Source organism: Crocuta crocuta, unplaced genomic scaffold (genome assembly GCF_008692635.1).
Source record: "Crocuta crocuta isolate KB4526 unplaced genomic scaffold, BGI_CrCroc_1.0 scaffold72, whole genome shotgun sequence".
Classification (NCBI taxonomy): domain Eukaryota; kingdom Metazoa; phylum Chordata; class Mammalia; order Carnivora; family Hyaenidae; genus Crocuta; species Crocuta crocuta.
Window position 1 is genome coordinate 2,313,524 of NW_027529427.1, and position 27,878 is coordinate 2,341,401.

General features: G+C 44.1%; 2 protein-coding genes, 1 long non-coding RNA gene and 1 pseudogene across 3 annotated transcripts in view; 2 read left to right on the plus strand and 2 right to left on the minus strand.

The window, feature by feature from the left end:
* Positions 1-56, plus strand: part of PHB2 (prohibitin 2) — a 126,538-nt gene extending 126,482 nt beyond the window's left edge. Inside the window, exon 10 of the mRNA XM_077759017.1 lies at positions 26-56. Coding sequence (XP_077615143.1) covers positions 26-56 — 31 coding nt within the window. The remainder of the gene's footprint in view (positions 1-25) is intronic.
* A 36-nt stretch (positions 57-92) lies between these two features.
* Positions 93-7,720, plus strand: LOC144227480 (uncharacterized). Its single transcript, XR_013333938.1, has 4 exons — positions 93-179; positions 1,182-1,261; positions 5,726-5,945; positions 7,428-7,720. It is a non-coding gene; the product is annotated as an uncharacterized LOC144227480 (long non-coding RNA).
* CD4 (CD4 molecule) overlaps positions 711-27,878 on the minus strand; it is a 48,556-nt gene continuing 21,388 nt past the window's right edge. Inside the window, exons 4-10 of the mRNA XM_077759094.1 lie at positions 7,378-7,536; positions 6,709-6,963; positions 4,855-5,190; positions 3,686-3,889; positions 2,987-3,111; positions 2,631-2,698; positions 711-2,286 (exon numbers count right to left, since the gene is read on the minus strand). Coding sequence (XP_077615220.1) covers positions 2,256-2,286; positions 2,631-2,698; positions 2,987-3,111; positions 3,686-3,889; positions 4,855-5,190; positions 6,709-6,963; positions 7,378-7,536 — 1,178 coding nt within the window. The 3' untranslated portion in view covers positions 711-2,255. The remainder of the gene's footprint in view (positions 2,287-2,630; positions 2,699-2,986; positions 3,112-3,685; positions 3,890-4,854; positions 5,191-6,708; positions 6,964-7,377; positions 7,537-27,878) is intronic.
* LOC144227400 (small ribosomal subunit protein eS27-like pseudogene) lies at positions 25,561-25,820 on the minus strand (annotated as a pseudogene).

The window sequence follows — 27,878 nt, forward strand, 5'->3', positions numbered from 1 at the left end:
GGACGGCGGTGACTTGGAGGGGGAGGGGCAAGGAAGGCGACCGGCTTCATTGGTGAGACGGTTCGCGTCCTGCCCCCACCCCACCCCGGTTTTCCACACGAACACAGACTCAGAGAAGCAGCTGGTGGTGTTCGGGGACCGAGGAGCCGGCTGCTCGGGCGGAGGAAGCGTGTGTCACTGTGTGTATCCGTGAGGGCTGCGCCCCGGGTGTAGCCCAGGGGGGCATGTGCTGGAGGTGGTGATGGAGCTGGGGCTGCTGGAGGGGGGGGGTGGACACAGGTCTAAAAGAATGCATCCCCCGCGCCGCACACATACCGCTTTCTTCTCCTGGAGCACAAACTCACACTTCTGTTGGGGGCGCGCACAATTAGCACGCACACGTTACAGTTTCTCTTAGTCTTTTTTCTCCACCACACACGCGCGTGTGCACAGCGCACACAACCCCTGCGGCCTCTCCCTCGTACATCACACGCGCAGGATTACAAGGTCTTGGCCTCCTGCACATACAGGCCGTGTGGGGTGGGAGGGTGGGTGATGGGCCTCCGGAGAAGGTTTCCTTTCGCAGGGAAACTTCGACTCCTTCCCCTGGAAGCTGCCCACCTCTCCTCTGGGTCTGTCTGATCCCAGAGATTGGGAGATCCAGGTGCCCAGAGACGGGTCTGTCTGTGGCTGTCTGTCACACACACACGCACACACACACGAAGAACATCTTCTTTACAGTAAGTTTATTGTATTTTTTCTGCCAGCGGGGAGAAGCAGGGGTGGGAGTGGGCAGGAATACGAAGCAAGCATCGAAGCAAGCAGTGGGGAGCCTTGGCGTCAACTTGGTGTTCTTACTGGAAGCGGCAAGCTAGAAAGAGAAGACAAGGGAAAAGGGGTAAGGACTGACACAGGCGGTGAGAAAGGGAAGGAAGGAAAGGCAGAGGAGGCTGAGGATCCTGAGAGAGATGGTTCACGAAGACAAGAGTCCTTGTAACCCCAATTTTCCTGCTTCCTGAATGGTTTGGGGGAGGGATGAGAAAAGTGCAGGGGGAGGGACTGGGGGGCTGAAGCCTTCCCAGGAAGTCCTCTCAGAGTTCTCTCTCCAGCCAGCTCCCCACCCCCTCCTCCTGGCAAAGCTCACCTTCCAGAAGGTTCTGCAACAGGGTGAGTGGTAGGTCACCGGGCACTCTCTCCCACAGGACCTGTGTTCCCAGCCTGTGCTCTGATTAGGAGAACTGCCAGCTTTTGTCCTCTGGTAACAGGATTCTGTCACCAGCAGGTGAGAGAGAAGGATTTTAGGGAGGGAGGGCCTCTTCCGTGTTTCTGAACTCTCTGAGGCTGAGTGGGCTGGTGTGCTCTTACGAATCCAAAGGTGGGCACTGGGCATCAGTGACTAACCAGCTGCAGAGATTTGCATGGTGTTTGTCTCTGCATTCAGGAAACAGCCATGGAACTGGGGGTTAAGAGACCTGGGCTTAGTCCTGATTCTGGTACATACTAGCTGTGTGACCTTGAGCAATCATCTGACCTCTCTGAGTTCCAATCCCAGTCTATAAGCTAGAGATGCTAATCTTGGTCCTGTCAGTACTAGCTTTGTAAGATTTTCATAAGGTCTAAACAGACAGAGGACGTGAGACTGGCTCATCAAATGAGATGTACTGCTTGGGTGATAAGGAATTGTGTCTGGGCACAAGTGTGGGCTGTGTGCATGGGCTCGTGTCCAGGGGTGCCTGTTTGTGCACAGGTCAGGATGTGAGTCTGTGCCCTGCCAAAACAGAGTGAGGAAGCAAGGAGAATGAGTCGTGGAGGCTAGCAGTCAGGAGGCTTTTAATCTGGATGTGCTCTCGACTGGCTGTGTGATCTTGGGCCAGTCCCTGCCCCTTCAGGTCCCAGGGTCCCTCCCAATAAAATGACAGTCCTATGCTTCATGCTTCAGACACCCAGCCTTGCCCTCCACGCCAGGCAGGGCTGGTCCCATGTGATTCCCTGGGACCAGTGGGCAATGGGAGAGAGAGCTGGGAAAAAAATCATCGATAAGGGCTGGGCTTGATGCAAAGGAAATGGGAGGAAACGGTGTAGGCCTCTGCAGGAGGAGGGCCAATGGCCAAGTGTGGCCGGAGAGAGCAGGGGGAGAGAGCAGGGGGTGGCCGGCAACGCTGGGGTCTGCTACATTCATCTGGTCTGCAGGCCCGGGAGCCCCGCGTTTCAGGAAACGCGAGGGGAGACAGCTGGGGAGGCTGCACTGCGAGTGGGAGGCTCCCCGGTCCTGTGCCTCAAATGAGATTACACGTCTTCCGTAACTGGCTGGAGGAACAAAGAAAAGCAAGTTCATTCCTCCCCAACTCCTTTGCCTCCTCGCAGCTCTGTGTCTCCCATCCTGCACTTGCCCTTCTAGTGCCCTGGTGGCCTCCGGGGCAGAGCTGCAGGGCCATACGCAGAGATATCCCAGGCCCGCGGCCCCTTCTCCTGTGCCCTCCGCCTTCTTCCTGCTTCCTACGCCCTCTGCCACCCCTTTGCACCCTTCTTTCCTCACCCATCACCTCCCTTTAACCCCCATCTCCTCCCCTCCATCCCTCCTCTTTCCTCTCTCCTTTCCTCTCCTGCCCTCCCCTTCCCACTCTCCCCTCCCCCTCAACCCAGTTCCTTACTGGGGGCACTGGCAGGTCTTCTTCTCACTGAGGAGTCTCTTGATCTGAGACATCCGCTCTGCCTGGCGCTGTCCAGGAAGAAGGAGGGGAGTCGTGAGGGTCCCAGGCCTCCAGAAGGGAGGTGCCCCTTGGAGGAGGGAATAGGGAGAGCTGGGAGGGGAGAAGCAGTTACTGTGGCTGAGGCCATCTGTCCCGGAAGTAACCCTTTGCTCTTTCCAGTCTCTTCCCTTGCATGGGATCTGGGACAGGGCTGGTGGGCGGCGTGGAGAGAGCCAAAGCATGAGTGCCGCACAGACGCAGGATACCCTTGGTGGGGGGGGAGGGTTGGAAGGGGGGTTCTGGGGAGGCTCACTCACCCTGCGGTGCCAGCACTTAACACAGCAGAAGATGCAGAGCCCAGTGAAAAGCAGAAGGCCAGCAACCCCGCCCAGCACGATGGCCAAGAGATTTGGCCAGGCGCTCGTGAGCTTTGGAGGCGAAACTGCAAGAGAAAACAGATGTGTTCAGCTCACTGCCCTCTGTCAGGGGTCTGGGCATTCTGGAGGGGCCCGGGAAGGCCTCACCGCCCAGTGACACTTGGGTCTCATCCTTGGGTTGGGAGAGCAGGGTAGGGTCTGCAGGGCATTCACAGGCCACCGGGCTGACGGGGAAAGGCTGGGGAAGGGGCTTTAGGGTTTAGAGACTACAGGGCACCCTGGGGACTGGAAGCAGAAGTTTCAGGCTGTCTGCAGTGCCAGTGCGTGTGCGGTGTGTGTGCGGTGTGTGCGCGCATGTCGGGGTTTGGAAAGGAACCAGGGCGGGGATTCTTGGTCAGGTGGGCCCATTCCGGGGCTGTAGAGCTTAGGGAAGTGGGACCTTGTGGGATTTTAGGTAAGAACCTCACCTGGTCTTCCGTCATGGCCCCTGTGAGTCCAGGCATCATGAGAAATAGCCCCCCCGTCCCAGAGGGATTGGGAGGCTAAGGCTCTGGGTGGCCTCCACCCACCCGGGAGAGGTCCCACAGATGAAGAGGGAGGGGCTTGGGGTTAGGCCACGGAGCCCGGATCCTCGCTCACCTTCGACGTTGGATGCCAGCAGGGCTTCGCCCTTGTCGCTCAGTAGACACTGCCATGTTCCCACCTCAGCGTTCTCCACCCGTACCATCTTCTGCTGCTTCGAGACCTTGGCAGAGGTCTGCGTTTCAAGTTTGAAGCTCAGCATCAGCTCGGGGGAGGTGGGTCCCAGCACCTCACAGATCAAGTTGTTCTCCGACTGAGTCACTGCAGAGGGAAAAGAGCTTGAGGCTGGGAGCCTGGGCCTCAGAGTTCCTGGCACCTCCATGCTCTAAGGGGATTTGTTAGAAAAATCAAAACACTTTCCGTGGATGCTCTTCTTTGAGGCTCTCAGAGCACATTTTCATGCGGTTGTATAAAGCAAACACAGCTTTTGAGGCCGAGGGTCTTGGATTTGGATCCCAACCCCACCGCTTACTTTCTGTGTGTGCCTGCCAGTTACCTGACAACCAAGCTGCAGACAACAATTAAATACACGATAAATTCACAAACACACGCAAAGAGCTTGAGTGGGTCTGGCGTGTACTAAGCAGCAAGTATTAGCTACGATTATTTGTGGAGTTATGACGATGGGGGAGATAAGGAAGTAAAGGGCTCAGGGTGGAGCCTGACTCTACCCTCATCACTTTCACACTAAGAGCAGATTTTGTTACCTTCATTAGGAGAAAGAGGCCCACAGAGGCAGGGCGCTTAGTCAGCATCATAGAGGGTTGGCTGAAGGCAGAATTAGAACCCTCGTTCTCGGGGCGCCTGAGTGGCTCAGTCAATTGAGCATCCGACTTAAGCTCAGGTCATGATCTCACGGTTCGTGGGTTCAAGCCCCACGTGGGGCTCTGTGTTGGCAGCTCAGGGCCTGGAGTCTGATTTGGATTCTGTGTCTCCCTCTCTCTCTGCCCCTCCCTCACGCTCTGTCTCTGTCTCTCAAAAATAAAATAAAACATAAAAGAAAGAACCTGGTTCTCAGCTCATGCCCTTTGGAGGCTCTCAGCGGAACCCACCCCAGACTGGCTCATGGATGTCAAGGAAGGACATGTGGATTCTAGTCTCAGTTTGAAACCAGAAGACCCTGGATCAGCTCTGTCAGGCAACCGGGCCTGTCCTGCTGGGAGGGCCCTGGGCTTCACCCCTCCATCTCCGGCCCCTGCCCTCCCCTGCTCAGCCTACCTCCTCACCTCTCATCACCACGAGTTTTACTTCCTGCTGCAACTGCCCATTGCCAACAGCCAGGGTCAGGTTCCCAGAACCAGCATACCCAGACGAAACCCTGGGCAGGGTAAAACAGAGTGGGAGCGAGTCCTTCATCTGGAGTTTGGGATTGTGGTTAGCTTCTATCACAGATAGCTTCTTGTTATTCAAGGTGAAGGAGATCCAGAGCTGGGAGGAGGGAGCCCCCTCTGCCTTCCAGCTCAGGTTCCCCATCAGGTCTTCAGCTTCGAAGTTAAGGGGGAAGGAAAACTCCACCTGCTCCCCTTCTTTCGTATAGATGGTGTTAGAGACCTTTTGGAAAGCTGGAGGGGGAAGAGAGAGAAGGTGGGTCAGGAGATAAGATGAGAGTGTAGAGGGTAAGGTGGGCATGTGGTGGGGGCAGCAAAGAGATGGAAGGGGACCAGGTGAGCTCAAGCACTCAGGTTGCCATTTCTGGCCCTTAAGTTCCCATCTACCTCTCCAAACTTCTCTAGTCTCTCCACCCCAGCAGATTCCCAAGGCAGCGCCTCCTCCCCCTGGAAACCCTCATAGAACAGCCCAGCCACAGGATCCTCTCTGTCCTCAGGATCCCTGGACCACAGGGAGCGTCTGGCATGCACTACTTCGATGTATAATTTCTCAGCCTTCATAAGATAAGATCAAGTGCCGGGGCGCCTGGGTGGCTTAGTCGGTTAAGCGTCCGACTTTCGCTTAGGTCACGATCTCGCGGTTCGTGGGTTCGAGCCCCGCGTCGGGCTCTGTGCTGACTGCCAGCTCAGAGCCTGGAGCCTGTTTCAGTCTGTGACTCCCTCTCTCTCTGACCCTCCCCTGCTCATGCTGTCTCTCTCTCTCTCCTAGAAATAAATAAAAATATTTAAAAAAAAAAAAGATAAGAGCAAGTGCCTGACTAGGGCTTACCGTGTGCCATGCAACACTACAGGGAAGGTATCATCACATTGAACATCATCCCGGAAACCAAGGCACAGAGAGGTTCGGTAACTGGCCCAAGGTGAAGTCAGAGCCAGGATTTAAGTCAGGCTGTGCACTTCACCACCACATTACAACTGCCTTGTGTCACGTAAGTACAGAGGACAAGATCTGGGGTAGGACTTGCATTCTGGGCTCTTGGTACCTGGCCTCCCCCAACCAGGGTGCATGGCTCACGATTTAAAAATTTTTAAATATTTATTCATTTTTGAGAAAGTTAGTGAATGAGAGACATAGCATGAGTGGGAGGGAGAGGTAGACACAGAGACTGAAGCAGGCTCCAGGCACTCCACAATGGCAGCACAGAGCCAGACCTAAGGTTCGTATTTGGGGGGAGGGGGCGGGGCTGAGATCAGGACCTGAGCCAAGGTCAGAGGCTTAACTGACAGAGCCACCCAGGTGCCCCCCCCCACCCCCAGCTCACAATTTAAATGAGCAATGTAGAATTTCATCAGGGCTGGCTTGCTGGTGTTAGGGTCTCCAAGTAAGTGGATTTACAGCTTAGTGGGACTGAGCAGCTGAGACAACAAAGAAAGCAGATGCCCTTGATGTTGTTCCTCCTTTGGGGCCTCCTCCAGGGGTCTTTGGGGCCCCTCACATCCTTACATCCCCTGTCTGTTCCTTCCTTCCTCCATGTCCACCACCCTGAGGGGTGGCTATTGATCAGCATCCTGAGGACGAGAGGGCCAAGTGTATACCTCGGGACATATTCAGCTCTGGGGGGCCGGGGTGCTGGCCCTAGCCTCCCTCTGTTCCCCAGCAGTGGACCCAGGAGCAGAGGAGTGAGAGCAGAGGGAAGATCTGTCTGCCACTGAGGCAGAGGGGAGACTGTAGGGGTGATGAGCCCCCCGTACCCAGCACCAAGATGTCTATGTTGAACACTAGCGTCTTCTGGCTCTGGGAGACAGTGCATGTCCAGGTACCACTCTGCTGCAGCTGGGACAGTGAGAGGCTGTGGACCCCATTCTTGATTTTGTTCCCTGGACCTTTCCATTGCACCGAAGGGTTACTACCAGAGGGGCTCTCCAAGGTCAAGGTCAGGCTCTGCCCTTTCAGCAGGTGGATTGTGCTGCTGTTGCTGCTGCTGCCAGTGTTCACCTTGGCAGTCACTGTGGAAGGAGCAGGTCACCAGTGTCACACACACACACACACACACACACACTTCCCAAGGGGAATGAAGAAGCCAGGAAACCAAGAGCATCTCTCCATCACTCCTGCTAACACCTGTGGGCCCTTCCCCACCCCCACCCGCCCAAGGCAGAGTTCCCTTCTCATCTCCCTTCCCTTCTTCTTGGGCCTCTCTCCCTCCTTCCTCTGCTTCCCGGCCCCCCTCACCCCCCACCCCCACCCCAGGTTTCTTCCTCTCCCACTGCCTGTCTCAAGGCCTGAGGAGGATTTGAGGAGATGTGGTGGCCAGTCTGACCCGTCTCTGGACTGTTGAGGTACCACTAGCCCAGGGCCTGGTTTAGGGGCAGTAATGGGAGCCAGGGAGGGCCGGTTGGGTGGCATCTTCATGTACTCACAGCTGAACACCAGCAATTCCACCTCTTTCTTAATTTCCTCCACCTCACAGATGTAAAGCCCGGAGTCTGCTGTTTCAAGATTCTTGATGACCAGAGGAAAGGAGCCTCGGTCCCACAGGATTCTTTTGGAGTCAACGCGAGTTTTCAGCTTGGAGGGACCTGGGAGCAGAAGCCACACGGAGGAGGTTGGGGTACCCTAAAGACATGGCACCCCTGGGGAGAGCAATGCCCACAACCTTTCTGATGTCAATTGCTAACTTTCTGCAGAATCTGTCCGTAATGGGAAAACCCCAGACTGGTGAGGAAGCCCCATCACCTTCACTTGATTGGCCAGGACAATATCGCACTGACCAAAATAAAATAATATCCTTATTTCAAGAATATCAACTTCTCCCTGACAAATACTTTCCACGCCTCATCGCAAGTAATTGTCACTATGATTTCAGGAAGTAGGTACTGTTTGGCTTGTTTTGTAGATAAGGAAACAGAGGCTCAGAGAGTTTAAGTAGTTGCCTGGACTCTGGCTTACATGTTGTTGACAAGAACATAAACCGGTACAATTTCTCTGGAAGGTAATTTATAGTAGCTACCAGAATTACAAACGCACGTACAAAAATAGGGGTCCACCAGGAAGGAATAGGTTAAGTAAATAATTCACCCATTCAGTGGAATGCTGTACAAGAAGGGAGCTCTTTAGTAGTTAAAAAGGAATAATAGTGAAGATACGTGACGAATTGAATCAAGCAAGATATTAGGCTACCATTTGTTTAAAAAGGAGGGAGAAATTTATCTATCGGTATTTATCTCTCTATCATCTGCCTTGTATAGGAACAAATGTTTCTAGAAATGAATGTAAGAAAATGGTAACTTTGGTTGCCTCTGGGAAGAGAAAGTGAATACCCATGACACCAGTGCGGAAGGGGGCCTTTACAGTACATACCCTTTTCTACCTTTTTTTAAGATTACTTATTTATTTTGAGAGAGACAGAGGGGGCGAAGGGGAGAGAGAGACTCCAAAGCAGGCTCCATGCTGTCAGAGAGTCCCGCCTCGGGGTGGGGACTTCTCATGAAGTGTGAGATCATGACCTGAACCAAAATCAAGAGTTGGATGCTCAACCAACTGAGCCACCCAGGCGCCCCACCCTTTTCTACCTTTTAAATTTGACTTCAGAAAGTAGCAGAGCCAGGATTAAAATCTGGGCCTGTGGGGTATACTATACAGTACTTTCTCTGGAAAGTTTCCCAGGCAGGGACCTGTGACCAGAATTCCTGTAGTGGAGGGCTTTAAAGGCTATTTTACATAGCAAATGCAGGTTTTTTTCTTTTATGTCTTTATTTTATTTTGAAAGACAGAGACAGAGAGTGAGTTGGGGAGGGGCAGAGAGAGAGAGAGGGAGACACAGAATCCGAAGCAGGCTCCAGGCTCTGAGCTGCCAGCACAGAGCCCAACACGGGGCTCGAACCCACGAACCGCCAGTTCATGACCTGAACCGAAGTCGGACGCTTAACCTACTGAGCCACCCAGGTGCCCCTGTTGTTTTTAATTTGAGAGAGAGACAGAGCATAGGCAAGTGGGGAAGGAGGCAGAAAGAGAAGGAGAACCTTAAGCAGGCTCCACACTCAGCACGGAGCTGGACGCAAGGCTTGAAGTCATGAACCAGGAGATCATGAGCTGAGCTGAAATCAAGAGTCTGACGCTCACGAGGCTCAACCACCTGAGCCGCCCAGGCGCCTCAGGACGTCACATGCTTTGTAAAAGAGATCACAAGGTGGTGTGGAAGGTCTAAGAGTGCGGGTGAGTCTGGAATAGATCGTGGAGAAGAACAGTATTGCACCAAGCTTTACAAGAATAGGCAGCGGGAATGAGCGCATCCAGGAAGCGGGAATGCTGGGGGAAAGCAGTGAGGCAACCCCCGGGATGGGGGTGGGGGGCAGTCCAGCTGGGAAGCTTTGGGAAGCGGTGCTGGTGCCGAGGTGGCAAATGTTGGCAGAGCCTCCTGGGCCTGGTCCGGTGGACAAGGGAGCGACATGCAGAAGGCGCTGCTTTGGAAGTCAGTACTGAGGCAGGTGGAAGAAAGTCGTAGGAGGGTCTAGGAGCACAGAGAACTGCCAGGAAGCTTCCGCTGTAATCCAGGTGGGAGTTCTGTGGCCTTGGCTAATGATGGTACCATTTTCATGGTATTTGCCAAATAACAAAAATTCAACTAAGTGAATTGTAGAGATCTAATTGGCTTTATTAATCCATCCACACAGCGGGCAGCATCCCGTCTAGCAAGTGGAAGGGAGCTCCAAGGGGCTACAGAAAAGGAAAGGTTTTTAAAGGTAGAAAGGAAGTGGAAGAAAGGAAATTATTAGCGAAGAATTCATTGTTTTAGGCAAGATCACCTTTCTAAGGGAAACAAAAGGGGCCCCTTAGTAAATATCCTGGTGTTGACTGGCTAAAGGCTACATTTCTAGGGAGTTGACACCGCAGTTGGATTAGGTATTATTAAGTCTTGGTTTATAGACTTGGAGCCTTAACCTAAGTGACACCATTTGGGGCCTGTGGTTTTCATTTTAACAAGATGAAACAGAAAAACACTTTCAAAGGAGGGAATCACCATCGTGGGTGACTGACGGGAAACCAGAAATTGAAGAAGAGAAAAATAACCTCTGACTCAGAAATTGGGAAAGTCGGGGGGCTCCTGGGTGGCTCAGTCGATTGAGCATCCGACTTCGGCTCAGGTCACCATCTCACGGTCTGTGGGTTCGAGCCCCGTGTCGGACTCTGTGCTGACAGCCAGCTCGGAGCCTGGAGCCTGTCTTCGGATTCTGTGTCTCCCTCTCTCTCTGCCCCTCCCCCACTCATGCTGTGTTTCTCTCTGTCTCAATAATAATAAACATTAAAAAATACATTAAAAAATAAAAAAATTTAAAAAAAAAGAAAGAAACTGGGAAAGTCGGGAGAGTGAAACTGCCCTTATCAGAGATCAGGAAGTTGAGAAGGGGAGCTGTTCTGGAAGAAAATCAAATCTTAGAAACAGAACAAAAACCCTGACACAAAAGAGAGGAATTTTTAGAAAGGAGCACCTTTGTTTCAACCTCAGAGGCAATCAAAGAAATGCAAATGAAAACAACAGTGATATATTTTTCAACTGTCAAATTAGAAAAAAAAAAAGGGAAAGGAAAAGGGAAAAAAAGAAAAGAGAAGTGTTAAATACTACTACTCAGTTCGGGCAAGAGTGCAAAAGGCACACTGTTAACTAGACTTAGTGTAAACAGAGAGAACCTTTCCGGAAGCAGTCTTACAGTATATGCCATCCATTATAAAAGTTTCTATCTTTAATCTAATTTCTAGAACATTATCCTTAAAACAATCATTTTAAAATGCAAACTAGGGGTGCCTCGGTGGCTCAGTCACTTGAGTGTTGAACTCTTGATTTTGGTTCATGTCACGATCTCATAGTTGTGAGATCGAGCACTGTGTTGGGCTCTGCGATGGGTGTGGGGCCTGCTTAAGATTCTCTCTCTCCTCCTCTGCCCCTCCCTCCCTCCCTCTCTTTCTCTCCCCCCACCCCTCTCTAAAATAAAAATTTTAAAATAAGACAAAAATGCAAATCAAAATGTAGATACAAAAAAACAGTACTGTCAATAGGGTACAACATTAGACCAAAAGATGATGGCTGTATATTAGAGTATATTTTTTCTTTTTTTTAATTAAAAAAATTTTATTAATGTTTTATTTATTTCTGAGAGAGAGAGCGCATGAGCAGGGGAGGGTCAGAGAGAGAGGGAGACACAGAATCCGAAACAGACACAGAATCCGAAACAGGCTCCAGGCTCTGAGCTAGCTGTCAGCACAGAGCCCACGCGGGGCTCAAACTCACGAACTGTGAGAACATGACCCGAGCCGAAGTCTGACGCTTAACTGACTAGCCACCCAGGCGCCCCTATGTTAGAGTATATTAATTTTATGTAATATTAAGTTGGCACCAAAATAACTAAAATAATTTAATTTTCTTTCTCCCTATTTAACCCATTCTCCCCACCCACTTCCCCTCTGGTAACCATCAGTTTATTCTCCATAATTAAGAATCTGTTTTTTTATTTCTCTCTCTCTCCTCTCTCTCTTATTTTTTTCCCTTTGCTTGTTTCTTTTGTTTTTTAAATTCCACATATGAAGAAAATCATATGGCATTTGTCTTTCTCTGATTTATGTCACTTAGCATTATACTCGCTAGCTCCATCAATGCTGTTGCAAATGTTTTTATGGCTCACTAATATCCCATTGTATGTATATACCACATCTTCTTTATCCATTCGTCTATCGATGAACCACTTGGCTGCTTCCATATCCTGCTTTGTAAATAATGCTGCTATAAGCATAGGGTGTATGTATCCCTTTGAATTAGTGTTCTTGTATTCTTTGGTTAAATACCTAGAAAGGCAATTACCAGATTGTAGAGTAGTTCTATTTTTAATTTTTTGAGGAATCTCCATATTGTTTTCCACAGTGGCTTCACCAGTTTGCAGTCCCACCAACAGTGTAAGAGGGGTCCTTTTTCTCCACATCCTCACCAACAAGAAATTGTTGTTTCGTGTGTTTTTGATGTTTGATTTAGCCATTCTGACGTGTGTGAGATGATATCACATTGTAGTTTTGATTTGCATTGATCTGCATCTCCCTGATGATGACTGATATTGAGCATCTTTTTTTCTCTTTTTTTCTTCCCTCGCACTTCCACCCGGCTGCTAACCGAGCATCTTTTTATGTGTCTGTTAACTATCTCTGTCTTCTTTGGAGAAATATCTGTTCATGTCTCTTGCCCAGTTGGTTTTGGGGTGTTGAGTGGTATCACTTCTTTATATATTTAGGATGCTAACCATGTATGAGATATGTCATTTGCAAATATCTCCTCCCATTCAGTAGATTGCTTTTTTAGTTTTATTGATTGTTTCCTTCACTGTGCATAAGCCTTTAATTTTGATGTAGTCCCAATAATTTATTTTTGGTTTTATTCCCCTTTCCTCAGGAGACATATTTAGGCAGAAGTTGCTACAACTGATGGCAAAAAAGTTACTGCCTGTGTTCTCCTCGAGGATTTTTATGGTTTCAGGTCTCATATTTAGAGTTTTTCAAAATTTCTTAATGTTTATTTATTTTTGAGAGAGAGAGACAGAGTGTGAGTGGAGGAGGGGCAGAAAGCAGGGGAGACACAGAATCCAAAGCAGGCTCCAGACTCCAAGCTGTCATCGCAGAGCCTACTGCAAGGCTCAAAGTCATGAACTGTGAGATCATGACCTGAGCCGAAGTCGGATGCTTAACTGACTGAGCCACATAGGTGCCCTGGTATTGAGTTTTGAGAGTTGTTTACATATTCTAGATACTAGCCCTTTTTTGAAAAAAAATTTTTTTTTAATTTTTTTTTTAATCTTTTATTTATTTCTAGGAGAGAGAGAGAGACAGCGTGAGCAGGGGAGGGTCAGAGAGAGAGGGAGTCACAGACTGAAACAGGCTCCAGGCTCCGAGCTGGCAGTCAGCACAGGGCCCGACGTGGGGCTCGAACCCATGAACCGTGAGATCATGACCTAAGCGAAAGTCGGACGCTTAACCAACTAAGCCACCCAGGCGCCCCTGAAAAAAATTTTTTTAATGTTTTTATTTATTTCTGAGAGAGACAGCGTGAGCAGGGGAGGGTCAGAGAGAGTGGGAGAAACAGAATCCGAAACAGGCTCCAGGCTCTGAGCTAGCTGTCAGCACAGGGGCTCGAACCCGCAAACCATGAGATCATGACCTGAGCTGAAGTCGGTGGCCCAACCGACTTAGCCACCCAGGCGCCCCATACTAGTCCTTTTTTGGATAGGTAGTTTGCATATATTTCCTTACATTTTATAAGTTGTCTTTTCCTCTTTTAATAACTTTTGCAAAGTTTTTAATTTTGATGATCAATTTGTATATTTTTCCTTTTATGGATCATGCTTCTGATATCAAGTTTAAGAACTCTTTGCCCAGTCTAGATCCTGAAAATTCTCTCACATAACGTTATACTTTACATTTCATATTGAAGTTCATAGTCCATTTTGAGTTAGTTTTTAAAAAATTTAATGTTTATTTACTTTTGAGGTGGCGAAGGGCAGAGAGAGAGAGAGAGAGAGAGAGAGAGAGAGAGAGAGAATCCAAAGCATTAGCACAGAGCCCGACTCAGGGCTTGAACTCACGAACCAAGAAATCATGCCCTGAGCCAAAGGCAGATGCTTAACTGACTGAGCCACCCAGGAGCTCCTTGAGTTAGTTTTTAAATAAGATGTGCAACTTTGGGGCGCCCGGGTGGCTTAGTCGGTTAAGCGTCCGACTTTCGCTTAGGTCATGATCTCGCGGTTCGTGGGTTCGAGCCCCGCGTCGGGCTCTGTGCTGACTGCCAGCTCAGAGCCTGGAGCCTGTTTCAGAGTCTGTGACTCCCTCTCTCTCTGACCCTCCCCTGTTCATGCTGTCTCTCTCTCTCCTAGAAATAAATAAATAAAACATTAAAAAAAAAAAGTTTAAATAAGATGTGCAACTTAGGTCAAGGGTTTGTTGTTGCTGATGGTGGTATTGTTTTTACTTATGGATGTTCAATTATTCTAGCACCACTTATTGAAAAGGCTATCTTTCCTTCAATGAATTGCTTTTGTGCCTTTGTAAAAATTTTTTTGTTGTGCATATTTGCAAGTATCTATATCTGGGTTCTCTATTCTGCTCCACTGATCTATGTGTCTACCCCTCCCCCAATACAACACAATTTTGATTCTCTAGTTATATAATAAGTTTTGAAAGCAGATAGACTGATTTTCCATACCTTATTCTTCTTTTTTCAAACTTACTTTAGCTCTTTGAGTTCCTTGGCCTTCCATATAAAGTTATAAAGCATCTTATTTATATCTACAAAAAGTCTTGCTGGGACTTTGATAGGGATTGTGTCAAGCCCGTATATCAGTTTGGGGAAAATTGACTTTACAATGTTGAATCTTCCAGTTATAAACAATGGCATGTCTCTCTATTTATTTAAATCTTTGACTTGTTTTATCAGTGTTGTGTAGTGCATGTCCTGTGCATGTTTGTTACATTTACCTAAGTATTTATTGAGCATTTGTAAATGCCATTATACTTTTAATTTCTGTATGCACAACTTCATTGGTAGTATATAGGAAAATAATTGATCTTTGTATGTTTCTCTTATATTCTGTGACCTTACTGAACTCACATATTGGTTCTAAGAGGGTTTTTTAAAATATAGATTCCTTAGGATTTTCTACATAAATAATTATGTCATTTGCAAATAGGAAAAGTTTTATTTCTTCTTTTTTAATCAATATTTCTTTTATTTCCTTTTCTTGCCTGATTGCACTGACTAGGGATTGAAGTACTACGTTAAATATGGGTAGTAGAGCAGACATCTTTACCCTATTCCTGATCTTAGAGAAAACCATTCAGTCTGTCATTATTACGTAAAATGTTAGTTGTAAGATTTTTTTAGATGCCTTTAAAATTTTCTCTCAATTCAGTATACTTTTCTTTTTCTCTTGAGACTTCACTGTTGACCCACCAAAGTTGTAGTTTTCAAGTATTTGGAGATTTTTCTGTTATATTTCTGTTATTGATTTCTAGCTTGCTTCCATGTGGTCAGAGAACACGCTGCACAATTTCAATTCTTTTACATTTGTTAATGTGTTTTATGGCTCAAATATGGACTATCTTGGTATATGTTCTTTGGACCTTTGAAAAAGATATGCATTCTGCTGTAGGGTAGAGTGTTCTATAAGTGTCAATGACAACCTGTTGATTGATGATGTTGCTGAGTTCTTCCATACCCTTGCTGATTTTCTGTGTGGCTGTTTTGTCAGTTGGGAGAAGGGTGTTGAAGTCTGCAACTACCGATGTGGATTTGTCTGTTTCTCCTTTTAGTTCTACTAGTATTCTTCTACATACTTTGCAGATCTGCTGTTTGGTGTATACCAACTTAGGATTATTATGTCTTCTTGAGGAATTGACATTGTCATTATTATATAATGTCCTTGGTTGACTCTGATAGTTTTTTTGCTCTGACATTGACTTTATCTGATATTAATATATTCATTCTTGCTTTCCTTTGCTTAATGATAGCATGGCATACCTTTTTCTCCATCCTTTTATAGTCAACCTGCCTGTGTCATTATATTTGAAGTGAGTTTTGTTCTTCTTTTTTATTTAAATTTTAAAGAGAGTGCAAGTGGGGGAGAGGGGAGAGGGAGAGAGGATCTTAAGCATGCTCCACACTGAGCATGGAGCCTGACAAAGCATTTGCTTGATGCCATGACCCTGGTATCATGACCTGTGCCAAACCAAGAGCTGGATACTCAAATGACTGAGTCATCCAGGTGCCCCTGATGTGAATTTCTTATAGACAACATATGGTTGGGTTTTGCTTTTTAATCTACTGTGTCAACAAGTAAATCTGTTTTTTTTTTAATTGGTATATTTAGACCATTTACATTTAATGTAATTCTTGATAAATTAGGGTTTAAGCCTGCTTGTTCTGTTTTCTGCTTTCTTTTTCCTGTCTTCCCATGGGTTACTTAAACATCTTTTGTTTTTTCAGTTTTTTTTTTTTTTTAAATAATCTCTACACCCATTGTGGGACATGAACTCTTGACCCCAAGATCAAGAATCACATGTTCCTGGGGTGCCTGGGTGGCTTAGTCGGTTAAGCGTCCGACTTTTACTTAGGTCATGATCTCGCGGTTTGTGGGTTCGAGCCCCACGTTGGGCTCTGTGCTGACTGCCAGCTCAGAGCCTGGAGCCTGTTTCAGAGTCTGTATCTCCCTCTCTCTCTGACCCTCCCCTGTTCACGCTGTCTCTCTCTATCCTAGAAATAAATAAAAATATTTAAAAAAAAAAAAAAGAATCACATGTTCCTCTGACTTGGCCAGCCAGGTGCCCTTGAACATCTTTTTTATTTTTTTAATTTTTTTTAAGCACTTACTCATTTTTAAAAGACAGAGCATGAGCAGGGGAGGAGCAGAGAGAGAGGGAGACACTCTCAGAATCAGAAGCAGGCTCCAGGCTCTGAGCTGTCAGCACAGAGCCTGATGCGGGGCTTGAACTCATGAACCACGAGATCATGACCTGAGCCAAAGTCGGACACCCAACTGACTGAGTCACCCCGATGCCCCTTGAACGTCTTTTTGTAACACATTTTCTTAGAATAGTTTTAGATTTACAGAAATAGTGTGAAAATGATAGAATTTCCATATACTCTATACCAAATTTCTCCTATTATTCCCTTACATTAGTATAGAACATTTGTTATAAGTAATAAATCAATATTAACACATTGTTATTAACTAGTCCATACTCTACCCAGATTTCCTTAGTTTTTAGCTAATGTCCCCTTTTCACCCCAATATCCCACCTAGGAAACCATAGTACATTCAGATATCATATCTCCTTTGTCTCTCCTTGGCTGTAACAGTTTCTCAGACTTTCCTTGTTTTGGATGATCTTGACTTTTTTGAGGAGTACTGGTGAATTATTTTATAAAATGTCCCTCTACTGGGGGGATTTGTCCAATGTTTCTCTCTTTTTTTTAAAGTTTATTTATTATGAGAGAGTGAGAGAGAGTATGGGAGGGGCAGAGAGAGGAAGAGAGAGAGAATCCCAAGCAGGGTCTACACTGTCAGTACAGAGCCCTATGTGGGACTTGAACTCACAAACCATGAGATCATGACCTGAGCTAAAATCAAGAGTCAGATGCCCAACCAGCCAAGCCACCCAGGTGCCCCTCCAGTGTTTTTCTCTTAGTTAGATTGGGTTTATGAGTTTGGGGAAGGAAGATCACAGAGATAAAGTTCCATTTCCATTACATATCAAGGGTACATACCATCCATGACTTAAAACTGTCGTTGATTTTAATCACCTGGCTGAGGTAGTGTTCTTCAGGTTTCTCCACTATAAAGTTATTCTTGCCCCCTTTTCCATACTATACTCTTTGGAAGTTAATAACTATGCACAACCCACACTTAAAGATTGAGGAGTTATGCTCCACATCCTTGAGGGTAGATTGTCTACAAAAATTATTTAGAATTCTTCTACATGAGAGATTTGTCTCTTTGCCCCATTTAGTTATTTATTTATTCAATCAATTATTTTATATCAGTATGGGTTCTTAGGTATTTATTTTATACTTTGGGATGTAAACATTTTTTTAAGTGTGTTTATTTATTTTGAGAGAGAGAGAAAGAGAGAGTGGAAGAGAGGCCAAGAAAGGGGGGGAGAGAGAGAGAGAGAGAGAGAATCCCAAACAGGTTCTGCAATGTCATCACAGAGCTGATGCAGGGCTCAATCTCATGAACCATGAGATCATGACATGAGCAGAAATCAAGAGTCAGATGCTTGGGGCTCCTGGGTGTCTCAGTCGGTTAAGCCTCTGACTTCGGCTCAGGTCATGATCTCACGGTTCGTGGGTCTGAGCCCCACGTCGGGCTCTGTGCTGACAGCTGACAGCTAGCTCAGAGCCTGGAGCCTGTCCTTGGATTCTGTATCTCCCTCTCTCTGACCCTCCTCTGTTCACGCTGTCTCTCTCTGACTCTCAAAAATAAATAAAAAAACATTAAAAATAATTTAATAAATTTAAAAAAATAAAAAAGAAACAAATATAAGTATCATGAAAGTCATTTAAAAAAAGAAAAAAAAGAGTCAGATGCTTAATCGACTGAGCCACCCAGGAGACCCTGGAGATGTAAACATTTTTAAATGTATTTTAGAATCCATTTTAATTTATCTGTGGTAGTTTTGAGTGTATCTCTTTGTATATTTTTAGTGATTACTCTAGATATTACATCATATATACATATAACTTATCATTTAGTCTACTTGTATTTTACCTTACCTCTTTACATCCTTTTAACATCCCCATTTATAATTAGTTATCTTAAATATTTCTCCAACATACATTTAGAAACACATAGATAATGTTATAATTTTTATCTCAACTGTCAAACATAATTTAGAAAACTCAAGAGGAAAAGGAAAGCCTAATATATTTATCCATATATTTGTTTACTTTGTTCTTCCTTCTTTATATTCTAAGATCCCTTTTCCATTATTTCCATTCTATTTAAAAAACTTCCTTGAGCCATTCTTTTAGGGTAGGTCTGCTGGCAACAAATTCTTAAGTTTTCTTTCATCTGAAAGCGTCTTGACTTCTCCTTCATTCCTGAAAGATGGTACAGAATTCTGGGTTTACTGTTCTCTTCTTTTGGTATTTGAATAATATCATGCCACTTTCTTTAGACTTGAATGGTTTCTGATGAGAAACCTGCTGTCATTTAAAATGTTACCCTGTAGGTAAGGTAGTCAATCTTCTCTGTTTTTAAGATTTTTTCTTTTGTCTTTAGTTTTTAGAAATTTAATTAGGATGTGTCTTCATATAGATTTTCTTTGGTTTATCCTGCTTAAGGTTTGCTGAACTTCTTGAATCTATAGGCTAATATCTTACCAAATTTATGGCATTTTAAGCCTTTTTCTCAGCCATTATTTTTAAAATACTTTTTCAGCCCCATTTTATTTTTCCTCTCCTTCTGGGACTCCATTGACACAAATACTAGATCTTCTGTTATAGTCCCACAGGTCCCTAGGCTTTGTTTATTTTTTTCCAGTCTTATTTTTCTTTTTGTCACTCAGACTGTATAATTTCTACTATTCTGTCTTGTAGTTCACTGATTCTTTCCTTTGTCCTTTCCATTTTGCTTTTGAGTCCATCCACTGATCTTTGTACTTTGTTTTTTGTTATTGTTGTTTTTAATTTTTTTAAATGCTTTATTTATTTCTGAGAGAGAGAGAGAGACAGCATGAGCAGCGGAGGGTCAGAGAGAGGAAGACACAGAATCTGAAACAGGCTCCAGGCTCTGAGCTGTCAGCACAGAGCCCAACGCGGGGCTCGAATCCAGGAACTGTGAGATCATGACCTGAGCTGAAGTCAGAGGCTTAACTGACTGAGTCACCCAGGCGCCCCCGATCTTTGTACTTGGTTATTATATTTTTCAGTTCAAAAATTCCATTTGTTCTTTTTTATTATATCTTTTATTTCCTTGCTGAGTCTTTCCATTTTGTTCACTTGTTTCAAGTATGTTTATGATTGCTTGCTGAAGGATTTTTTTATTGTGACTGCCTTAAAATCTTTGTCAGATAATCCTAACATCTCTTTCATCTCAGTGTGGGCATGCATTGATTCTTTTTTTTTTTTTTTCATCCAGTTTGAGATCTTACTGATTCTTGGTATCATGAATGATTTTTTTAAATAACTTTCTTGTTTTAATTTTGTTTTTGTAATCTCTACACCCAATGTGGGACTTGAATCCATGACCCTTAGATCAAGGGTTACATGGTGCCTCTGATGAATGATTTTTATTGGAACCTGGATATTTGGGGGCGCCTGGGTGGCTTAGTCGGTTAAGCGTCCGACTTTCGCTTAGGTCATGATCTCGCGGTTCATGGGTTCGAGCCCCGCGTCGGGCTCTGTGCTAACTGCCAGCTCAGAGCCTGGAGCCTGTTTCAGTCTGTGACTCCCTCTCTCTCTGACCCTCCCCTCCTCACGCTGTGTGTGTCTCTCTCTCCTAGAAATAAATAAAAACATTTAAAAAAAAAATAAATCTTTCTAAAAAAAAAAAAGGAACCTGGATATTTGAATGATATGAGATTTTGGATCTTATTTAAACCTTCTATTTTAACTGGCTTTTTTTTTGACATCACTCTAACAAGGGAAGAGCATGGTGCCACCTTCCTATGGCCAGGTAGAGATAGAAATCTGGGTTCCCCTCTCATCCTCCATTGCCACTAGAGGGGTTTCTCCTTATCACTGCACAGGGTAGAAGTTCCAGGTCCCCACAGGTCTCCAAAACCCTGTGTTGGTGGTGGCTTTGTTAGTGCTGGGTGATGATGAAAGCCCTGACTTTCCACTAGACCTCCTCTGACAACCACCAAGTGAGGAGGGGTGCCTCATGACTGCTGGGTGGAGGTGGAAATCCAGGCTCCTTTTGTGATCTCTATTGACAATGCAGGGGGTTGGGGACCCTTTCCACTGGGTGGTGCCTCATGACAGCCTCAGGAGGGTGAAAGTTTAGGCTCTTCACTCAGCTTTTTCTGGCATAAGAAGGGGTGGGCCCTTCTTCTGGTATTTGACAGGAGTAGAGCAGTTATTGTCTATTACTTTGTCTGGCTAGGTTGCTCCTTTCCTGGTCCTTTGGCTAGAGAAAGCAGGCTTTTGTTGAGGCTTATTTTTGTCTGTGTCCATTGAGGTTTCCAGCTTGTTGGCTTCTTTAGCTCCAAGACTGGGATATATACAAGGCAAAAGAAAACTCACCACCATGTTGTTCCTTAAGCCCCGGGTCCCTACCAGTCCGCCCTCTTCTCTACACCTTTCAGGGTCTCCTTATGTTAGTTCTATAGGTAATGTCCAGGGTTTCCTGTTGTACTTAGTGTATTTAGCAAAAAGTATGTTACTAGGGACTGAATTGTGTTTCCCTCAAATTCAGATGTTGTAACTCTAACACTCAATGTGATGGTGTTTGGAGATGGGGCCTTTGAGAGGTAATTAGATTTAGATGAGGTCATGAGAATGGGGCCCTCATGATGGGATTTGTGCTCTTATAAGAAGAGACAACAGAGAGCTTGCTTTCTCTGTCTCTGCCATGTGAGGACAGCAAGAAGCCACCACATGTAGGGCAGGCAGAGAGTTCTCTCTAGAACCCAACTGTGTTGACACCCTAATCTTGAACTTCTAGCCTACAGTACTGTGAAAACACAAATTTCCACAGTTTGATTACCCAGTTTATGGTATTTTGTTTTGGCAGCCCAAGTAGACTAATACATATGTCTACTCTATTTTCCTGCAAGCCCTAATTTTTTAAATTACTTGAATAATTTTCCATCATATCATTAATGGATATTCAGGTTGAATTTTCTTCTTTCATGTTATAAGCAATGCTTATAACAACAAGCTTGCACAAATATCATGAAATATTCACAATTTTATTTCTGCCAAGTAAATTTTAGAGTTTTATAATTTTGTATTTATTAAACATTGGTAGATTACTTTAAAAAATTTTTAATGTTTATTTTTGAGAGACAGAGAGACAGAGTGTGAGCAGGGAAGGAGCAGAGAGAGAAAGAGACACAGAATCTGAGGCTCCAGGCTCTGAGCTATCAACACAGAGCCTGATATGGAGCTCAGACTCATGAACTGTGAGATCATGACCTAAGCTGAAGTCAGACACTTAAACAACTGAGCCAGCCAGGTGCCCTGGCATATTACTTTTTTTTTTTTTTATGTTTTATTTATTTCTGAGAGAGAGAGAGAGAGAGAGGCAGCGTGAGCAGGGGAGGGTCAGAGAGAGAGGGAGATACAGAATCTGAAGTAGGATCCAGGCTCTGAGTTGTCAGCACAGAGACCGATGCGGGGCTCGAACCCACAAATCGTGAGATCATCACCTGAGCTGAAGTTGGACACTTAACAGACTGAGCCACCCAGGAGCCCCCCTGGCATTATTACTTTTAAAAATTAGTCTAGAGGATCCTGGGTGGCTCAGTTGGTTGAGTGTCCAACTCTTGATTTAGGCTCAGGTCATAATCTCACCAGTGTGTGAGTTTGAGCCCCACCTCAGGCTCTGCACTGATAAGGTGAAGCCTGCTTGGGATTCCTTCTCTCTGCCCCCCCTCAGTTGTGCACACCCATTCTCTTTCTCTCTCTCTCTCAAAGTAAATAAATAAATGGGGGAAAGAAGTCTAATAATTGATTGTCCCATCCTGATAAAATGTTATGAGGAAGTAGATTAAGAGCTATATACAGCATAATATCAACTATGTAATAATATATATGTTACATTTTCCACACTAAACAAACCCTCGAAGAAAATAAATAAAACTGTTAACAGAGGATATCTCTGAATGGTGGAAATATGCATGCACTTGATTTTTTTCTTATTTATTTATTTATTTGGTTGTTTGTTGGCCTCTGAGGAAAAGAGAATCTTCCTTATTTATTCCTTTTTTGCATTTGCCAAATATTCTGTAATGAGCATGTAATGCTTTTTAAATCTGGAGGAAGAAAAACAGTAACATCAATAAAACTTGGATAAAGGAAGTAATATACTAGAAGGTGCAAACTAATATATAGTCAAATCTTATAGCAGACACCATTTGAGAATAAACTGTATAACAGAAAGATATCTAAAGATTAAGCTGACCTGACCAATATCACTTCTAGGAATTTATCTTGCAAAGACATTTGCATATATGCCCAGAGATACAAGGTTCGATTCACTGTTTGTGATAGCAATAAACTGAAAACAGCTTAAATGTGCAGCAATATGGGATTAGTCAAATTAATCATGATATACTTATGAAAAATAATTATGCCATCACTGAAAATAAATGAAGTAGAAATACAGACAGGCATAGATGTATATATAAACAAACATACATATGAAAATAGAACAGCCTTCAAAATATCTAATTTAGAAGAAAAAAGCAAGGTTAGAAACACTATACAAATGTTTCTTTTGTTTTCCACTCTATTATATCCCCAGCACCTATATTATACCTAATACAATTAGGTATCTTATACCTAAGATAATATAGAACATTATCTAACCCTTGTAGGCACTCAATATATACATATACGTATATGATAAATTTATTATTTTATGTAAGAAAAGAGGGGACAATATATATATATATGCATAGATCATCTCTTGAAGGAAACAGAAACTGGTTAAAATTGTCTCCGGGGAAGAGAACTGAGAAATTGAGGGTCAGGAGTAGGAGGGAGATTTATTGTAACTTATTAAAAATGAGACAATAAGCCCCAAATGGTGTCACTTACACTAATCCCCACATCAGCAAACCAAGACTCTCTGAGGAATGTAATCTTTAATTAATCAGTCTGGAACTATCTGGTCAGCACTAGTGAAGAAGTCTTCCTGATACACACTCTCTGTCCCCCTTAGGAAGGTGACCTTACCTGAAACAAGAACTCTTTGCTGATAAATTTCCTTTTACCTTCCCATCTCTGCTTTTAAAGCCTGTCATTTTCTACAGCTTCTTGGGGCTCCTATGTATTTGCTGGATAGGACACTGCCCAATTCATGAATCACTGAATAAAGCCAATTAGATCCTCAAATTTACTGAGTTGAATTTTGTTTTTTTCATAGATTAGGCGGCAGTGGTGGGATAGAAGGAAACTTCTGACTGCTGCAGGGACAATGAGAAACACAGGCTTGGTACTTGTGGGTTAAAGTGATATTATGTCACCCACCAATCTCAAGATTGAGATACATTGTAAAAGATCACAGAATTCCCAACCCAGCATTACATCCCCTTTAGGTAGTAGTTTGGCTCTGAGAGACCCAAAGGCTTAGCTTAAAAAATAAATAACGGGCGCTTGGGTGGCTCAGTCAGCTGGGCGTCCAACTATGGCTCAGGTCATGATCCCAAGGTTTGTGAGTCTGAGCCCCGCTTTGGGTTCTGTGCTCAGACAGCACAGCTGAGAGCCTGGAGCTTCCTTCAGATTCTGTATCTCCCTCTCTCTCTCTGTCCCTCGCCTGCTCACACTCTGTCTCTCTCTCTGTCTCAAAAACAAATGAACATTAAAAATTTTTTAAAAAGAAGAAGAAATAAATAACAAAGATGGAATCCTTAAATTCTAAAGAGTTAAGCATGTCACTTTCTAGCACACATGCTTATTTTATATCTAAGAACTATGGTCCCAGAAGCCATAAATATGTATAAAACTGTATGTATAAAAATGACAAATCTTACTACAAACAGCCTACAATTAGACAAGATGATTTTGTATCCTGAAAATTTAGGCCAGTAACTGTCAGGTGGAAGGCCCCAAAATATGGCTGCAGAGAAATGTGGTTTGACTTCCATTTGTGGCTAAGGGTCCTACCAAACTTTACCAGTCCTCAGGGAAATCACAGTGACCACTGGAGAAACGGTCCAGTTAGATAAGATCACTTAAGTGCACTTGAAGGGGCACCTGGGTGGCTTAGTCAGTTTAGTGTCCAACTTCAGATCAGGTTACAACCTTGTGGTTGGGGGTTTGCACACCTGCAATGAGTCCCTACGATGAGCCCTCATCTCCAGCCTCTGTGACCAAACCCCAAATTGAGCCCAGTGAGCTGGTAGTGAGGAGCCTGCTTAGGATTCTCTCTCTCCTCTCTCTCTGTCCCTCCTTCTCTCATGCTTTCTCTGTCTCTCTAAATAAATAAATAAATAAATAAATAAATAAATAAATAAATAAATAAAAACTTAAATAAATAAATGAACTGCACTTGAAAATAAAGTTTCCTAAATTAAGCAGACAGAATGGGATGCCCATTTGAACGGGTATGTGGAAGCCTCCAAAAAGTTTCAAAATTCCAAAGATCAATAACACTGATAAACCACTAGTCAAACTCATAAAGAGAGAGAGAGAGAGAGAGAGAGAGAGAACCCAAACAAAATTACTGATGAAAGAGGAGAAACAGCAACCGACACCACAGAAATATAAATAACTGTAACAGAATATAAAAGCCTACGTACTGGGGCACCTGGGTGGCTCAGTCGGTTAGGTGTCTGACTTCGGCTCAGGTCATGATCTTACGGTTCATGGGTTCGAGCCATGCGTCCGGCTCTGTGCTGACAGCTCAGAGCCTGGAGCCTGTTTCAGATTCTGTATCTCCCTCTCTCGCTGACCCTCCCCTGCTCATGCAGTCTCTTTCTCTCTCTCTCTCAGAAGTAAATAAAACATAAAAAAAAGAGAGAGGGTGTGTTTAAAAAAAGTCTATGTGCCAACAAATCAGACAACTTCGAAGAAATGGATACATTCCTAGAAACATATAACCTACCACACTAAAGCAGGAAGAAATGGAAAATTTGAACAAACCCAATTACCAGCAATGAAAGTGAATCAGTAACCAAAAAATCTCCCCAAAACACAAAAGTCTAGGGTGAGATGTCTTTACAGGCAAATTCTACCAACTATTTATTTGTTTATATATTGCCCATAATCAAAACTTTTACTGAAAACCTGACACCAAAATAGGAGATGACTGTTGTATACCATATAAAATTAAATATGATTACATTATCTTGGTGGACTAACTGGAATTATTGAACTGGTAAGGCTTTCTGCGATATAAAACAAATTAAGGACTTCGTGTGGATTGTGGCCATTGCTTTCTTCTAAACGAACAGCCGTCTGTGAGTCTGGCTGTTCCAGCCATTGGCCGGCACACTGTTGAACAGCCTACACACAGAGTATGGCTGAAACCTGGTAATCTTCCAGCAACCTGGACATTTTACATCCATAAAATAGGAATTTGGGCTTTGAACTAGCTGTTTCTTTTCATGTTTGTTTCTTTTCCTCTTTCAAGGCTGGATGTCATCAATCTCTAACCGAGGGCATGTTGACCCTTTCACAAACCCAGCCGGTCCTGATCTCTAGGATGACATTGCTAACAGGCAGCACATGATCAGGAGAATGGCACCAGCTAGGGGCGCCTGGGTGGCTTAGTCGGTTAAGCGTCCGACTTTCGCTTAGGTCATGATCTAAGACAGCTCACGCTGTCTCTCTCTCTCTCCTAGAAATAAATGAAACATTAAAAAATTAAAAAAAAAAAAAAAAAAAAANGGGTTAATACCTATTCTTCTCAAACTATCCCAATAATACAAGAGGAAGGAAAACTTCCAAATTCTTCTGAGGCCAGAATCACCCTGAAGCCAGATAAAGACACCACAAAAAAAGAGAACTACAAGGCAGTATCACTCCTGAATGTAAATGCAAAAATCCTCAACAAAATATTAACAAACTGAATCCAACAATACATTAAAAAAAAAATCATGCACCACAATCAAGCGGGATTTATTCCTGGGATGCAAGGGTGGCTTCGATATTCATAAAACAGTTAACATCATACATCACATCAATAAGAGGAAGGATAAAAGCCATGTGATCATTTCAATAGATGCAGAAAAAGCATTTGACAAAGTACAACATCCACTCATGATAAAAAAAAAAAAAAAAAACCCTTGCAAAGTAGGCCCAGAGGGAAGAGGCTTTAACATAATAAAGGCCTTATGTGAAGAACTCACAACCAACTCACTGGTGAAAAATGGAGAGCTTTCCCCCTAAGATCAAGAAAAAGATGAGGAGGAGGATCACTCTCGCCGCTTATATTCAACAAAGTCCTAGTCACAGAAAATAGACAACATAAAGGAATAAAAGGCATCCAAATTGGTAAAGAAGTAAAACTTTCACTATATGCAGATAACATGATACTATATATAGAAAACCTTAAAGACTCCACCCAAAAACTAGTAGAACTAATAAATAAATTCAGTAAAGTTGTAGGATACAAAAGCGATGTACAGAAATCTGTTGCATTCCCATACACTAATAATAAAGCAGCAGAAAGTGAACTTACAAAAACAATCCCAGGGGGACCTGGGTGGTTCCGTTGGCTAAATGTCCAACTTTTGATTTCAGCTCAGGTCATGATCATGGGATTGAGCCCCATGTCAGGCCCTGTCCTGACATCCTGGAGCCTGCTTGGGATTCTCTCTCTCCCTCTCTCTCAGCCTCTCCCCTACTCACTCTCTCACTCTCTCTCAAAATAAATAAATATACACTGAAAATTTTTTTAAAAAGAAAGAAAACAATCCCATTTACAAGTGTACCAAAACCAATAAAATATCTAGGAATAAACTTAGCTAAAGAGGTGAGAGATCTGGGGCGCCTGGGTGGCTTAGTCGGTTAAGCGTCCGACTTTCGCTTAGGTCATGATCTCGCGGTTCGTGGGTTCGAGCCCCGCATCGGGCTCGTGCTGACTGCCAGCTTAGAGCCTGGAGCCTGTTTCAGTCTGTGACTCCCTCTCTCTCTGACCCTCCCCTGCTCACGCTGTCTCTCTCTCTCTATCTCCCAGAAATAAATAAAAAAAATAAAACATTTAAAAAAATAAATAAATAAATAAAGAGGTGAGAGATCTGTACTCTGAAAGCTATAAAACACTGATGAAAGAAATTCAAAGTGATGCAAAGAAATGGAAAGACATTCCACGCCCATGGGTTGGGAGAACAAATATTGTTAAAATGTCTACACTAGGTCTCCTAGCTGGGTCAGTCGAGAGAGCATGCAGCTCTTGATCTTGGGTTCATGAGGTCAAGCTCCACCTTAGGTGTGAAACATTACATAAAAATAAATAAATAAAATTACAAAAATTTTAAAAAATAAAATATCTATACAATCTAAAGCTATCTACATATTTAACGCAATTCCTATCAAAATACCAATAGCATTTCTCATGAAACTAGAACAAACAATCTTAAAATTTCTATGAAACCACAAAAAACCTGGAATAGCCAAAAGAATCTTGAAAAAGAAAAACAAAACTGTAGATATCACAATTCCAGATTTCAAGTTATATTACAAAGCAGTAGTAATTATAACAGTATGGTACTGGCATAA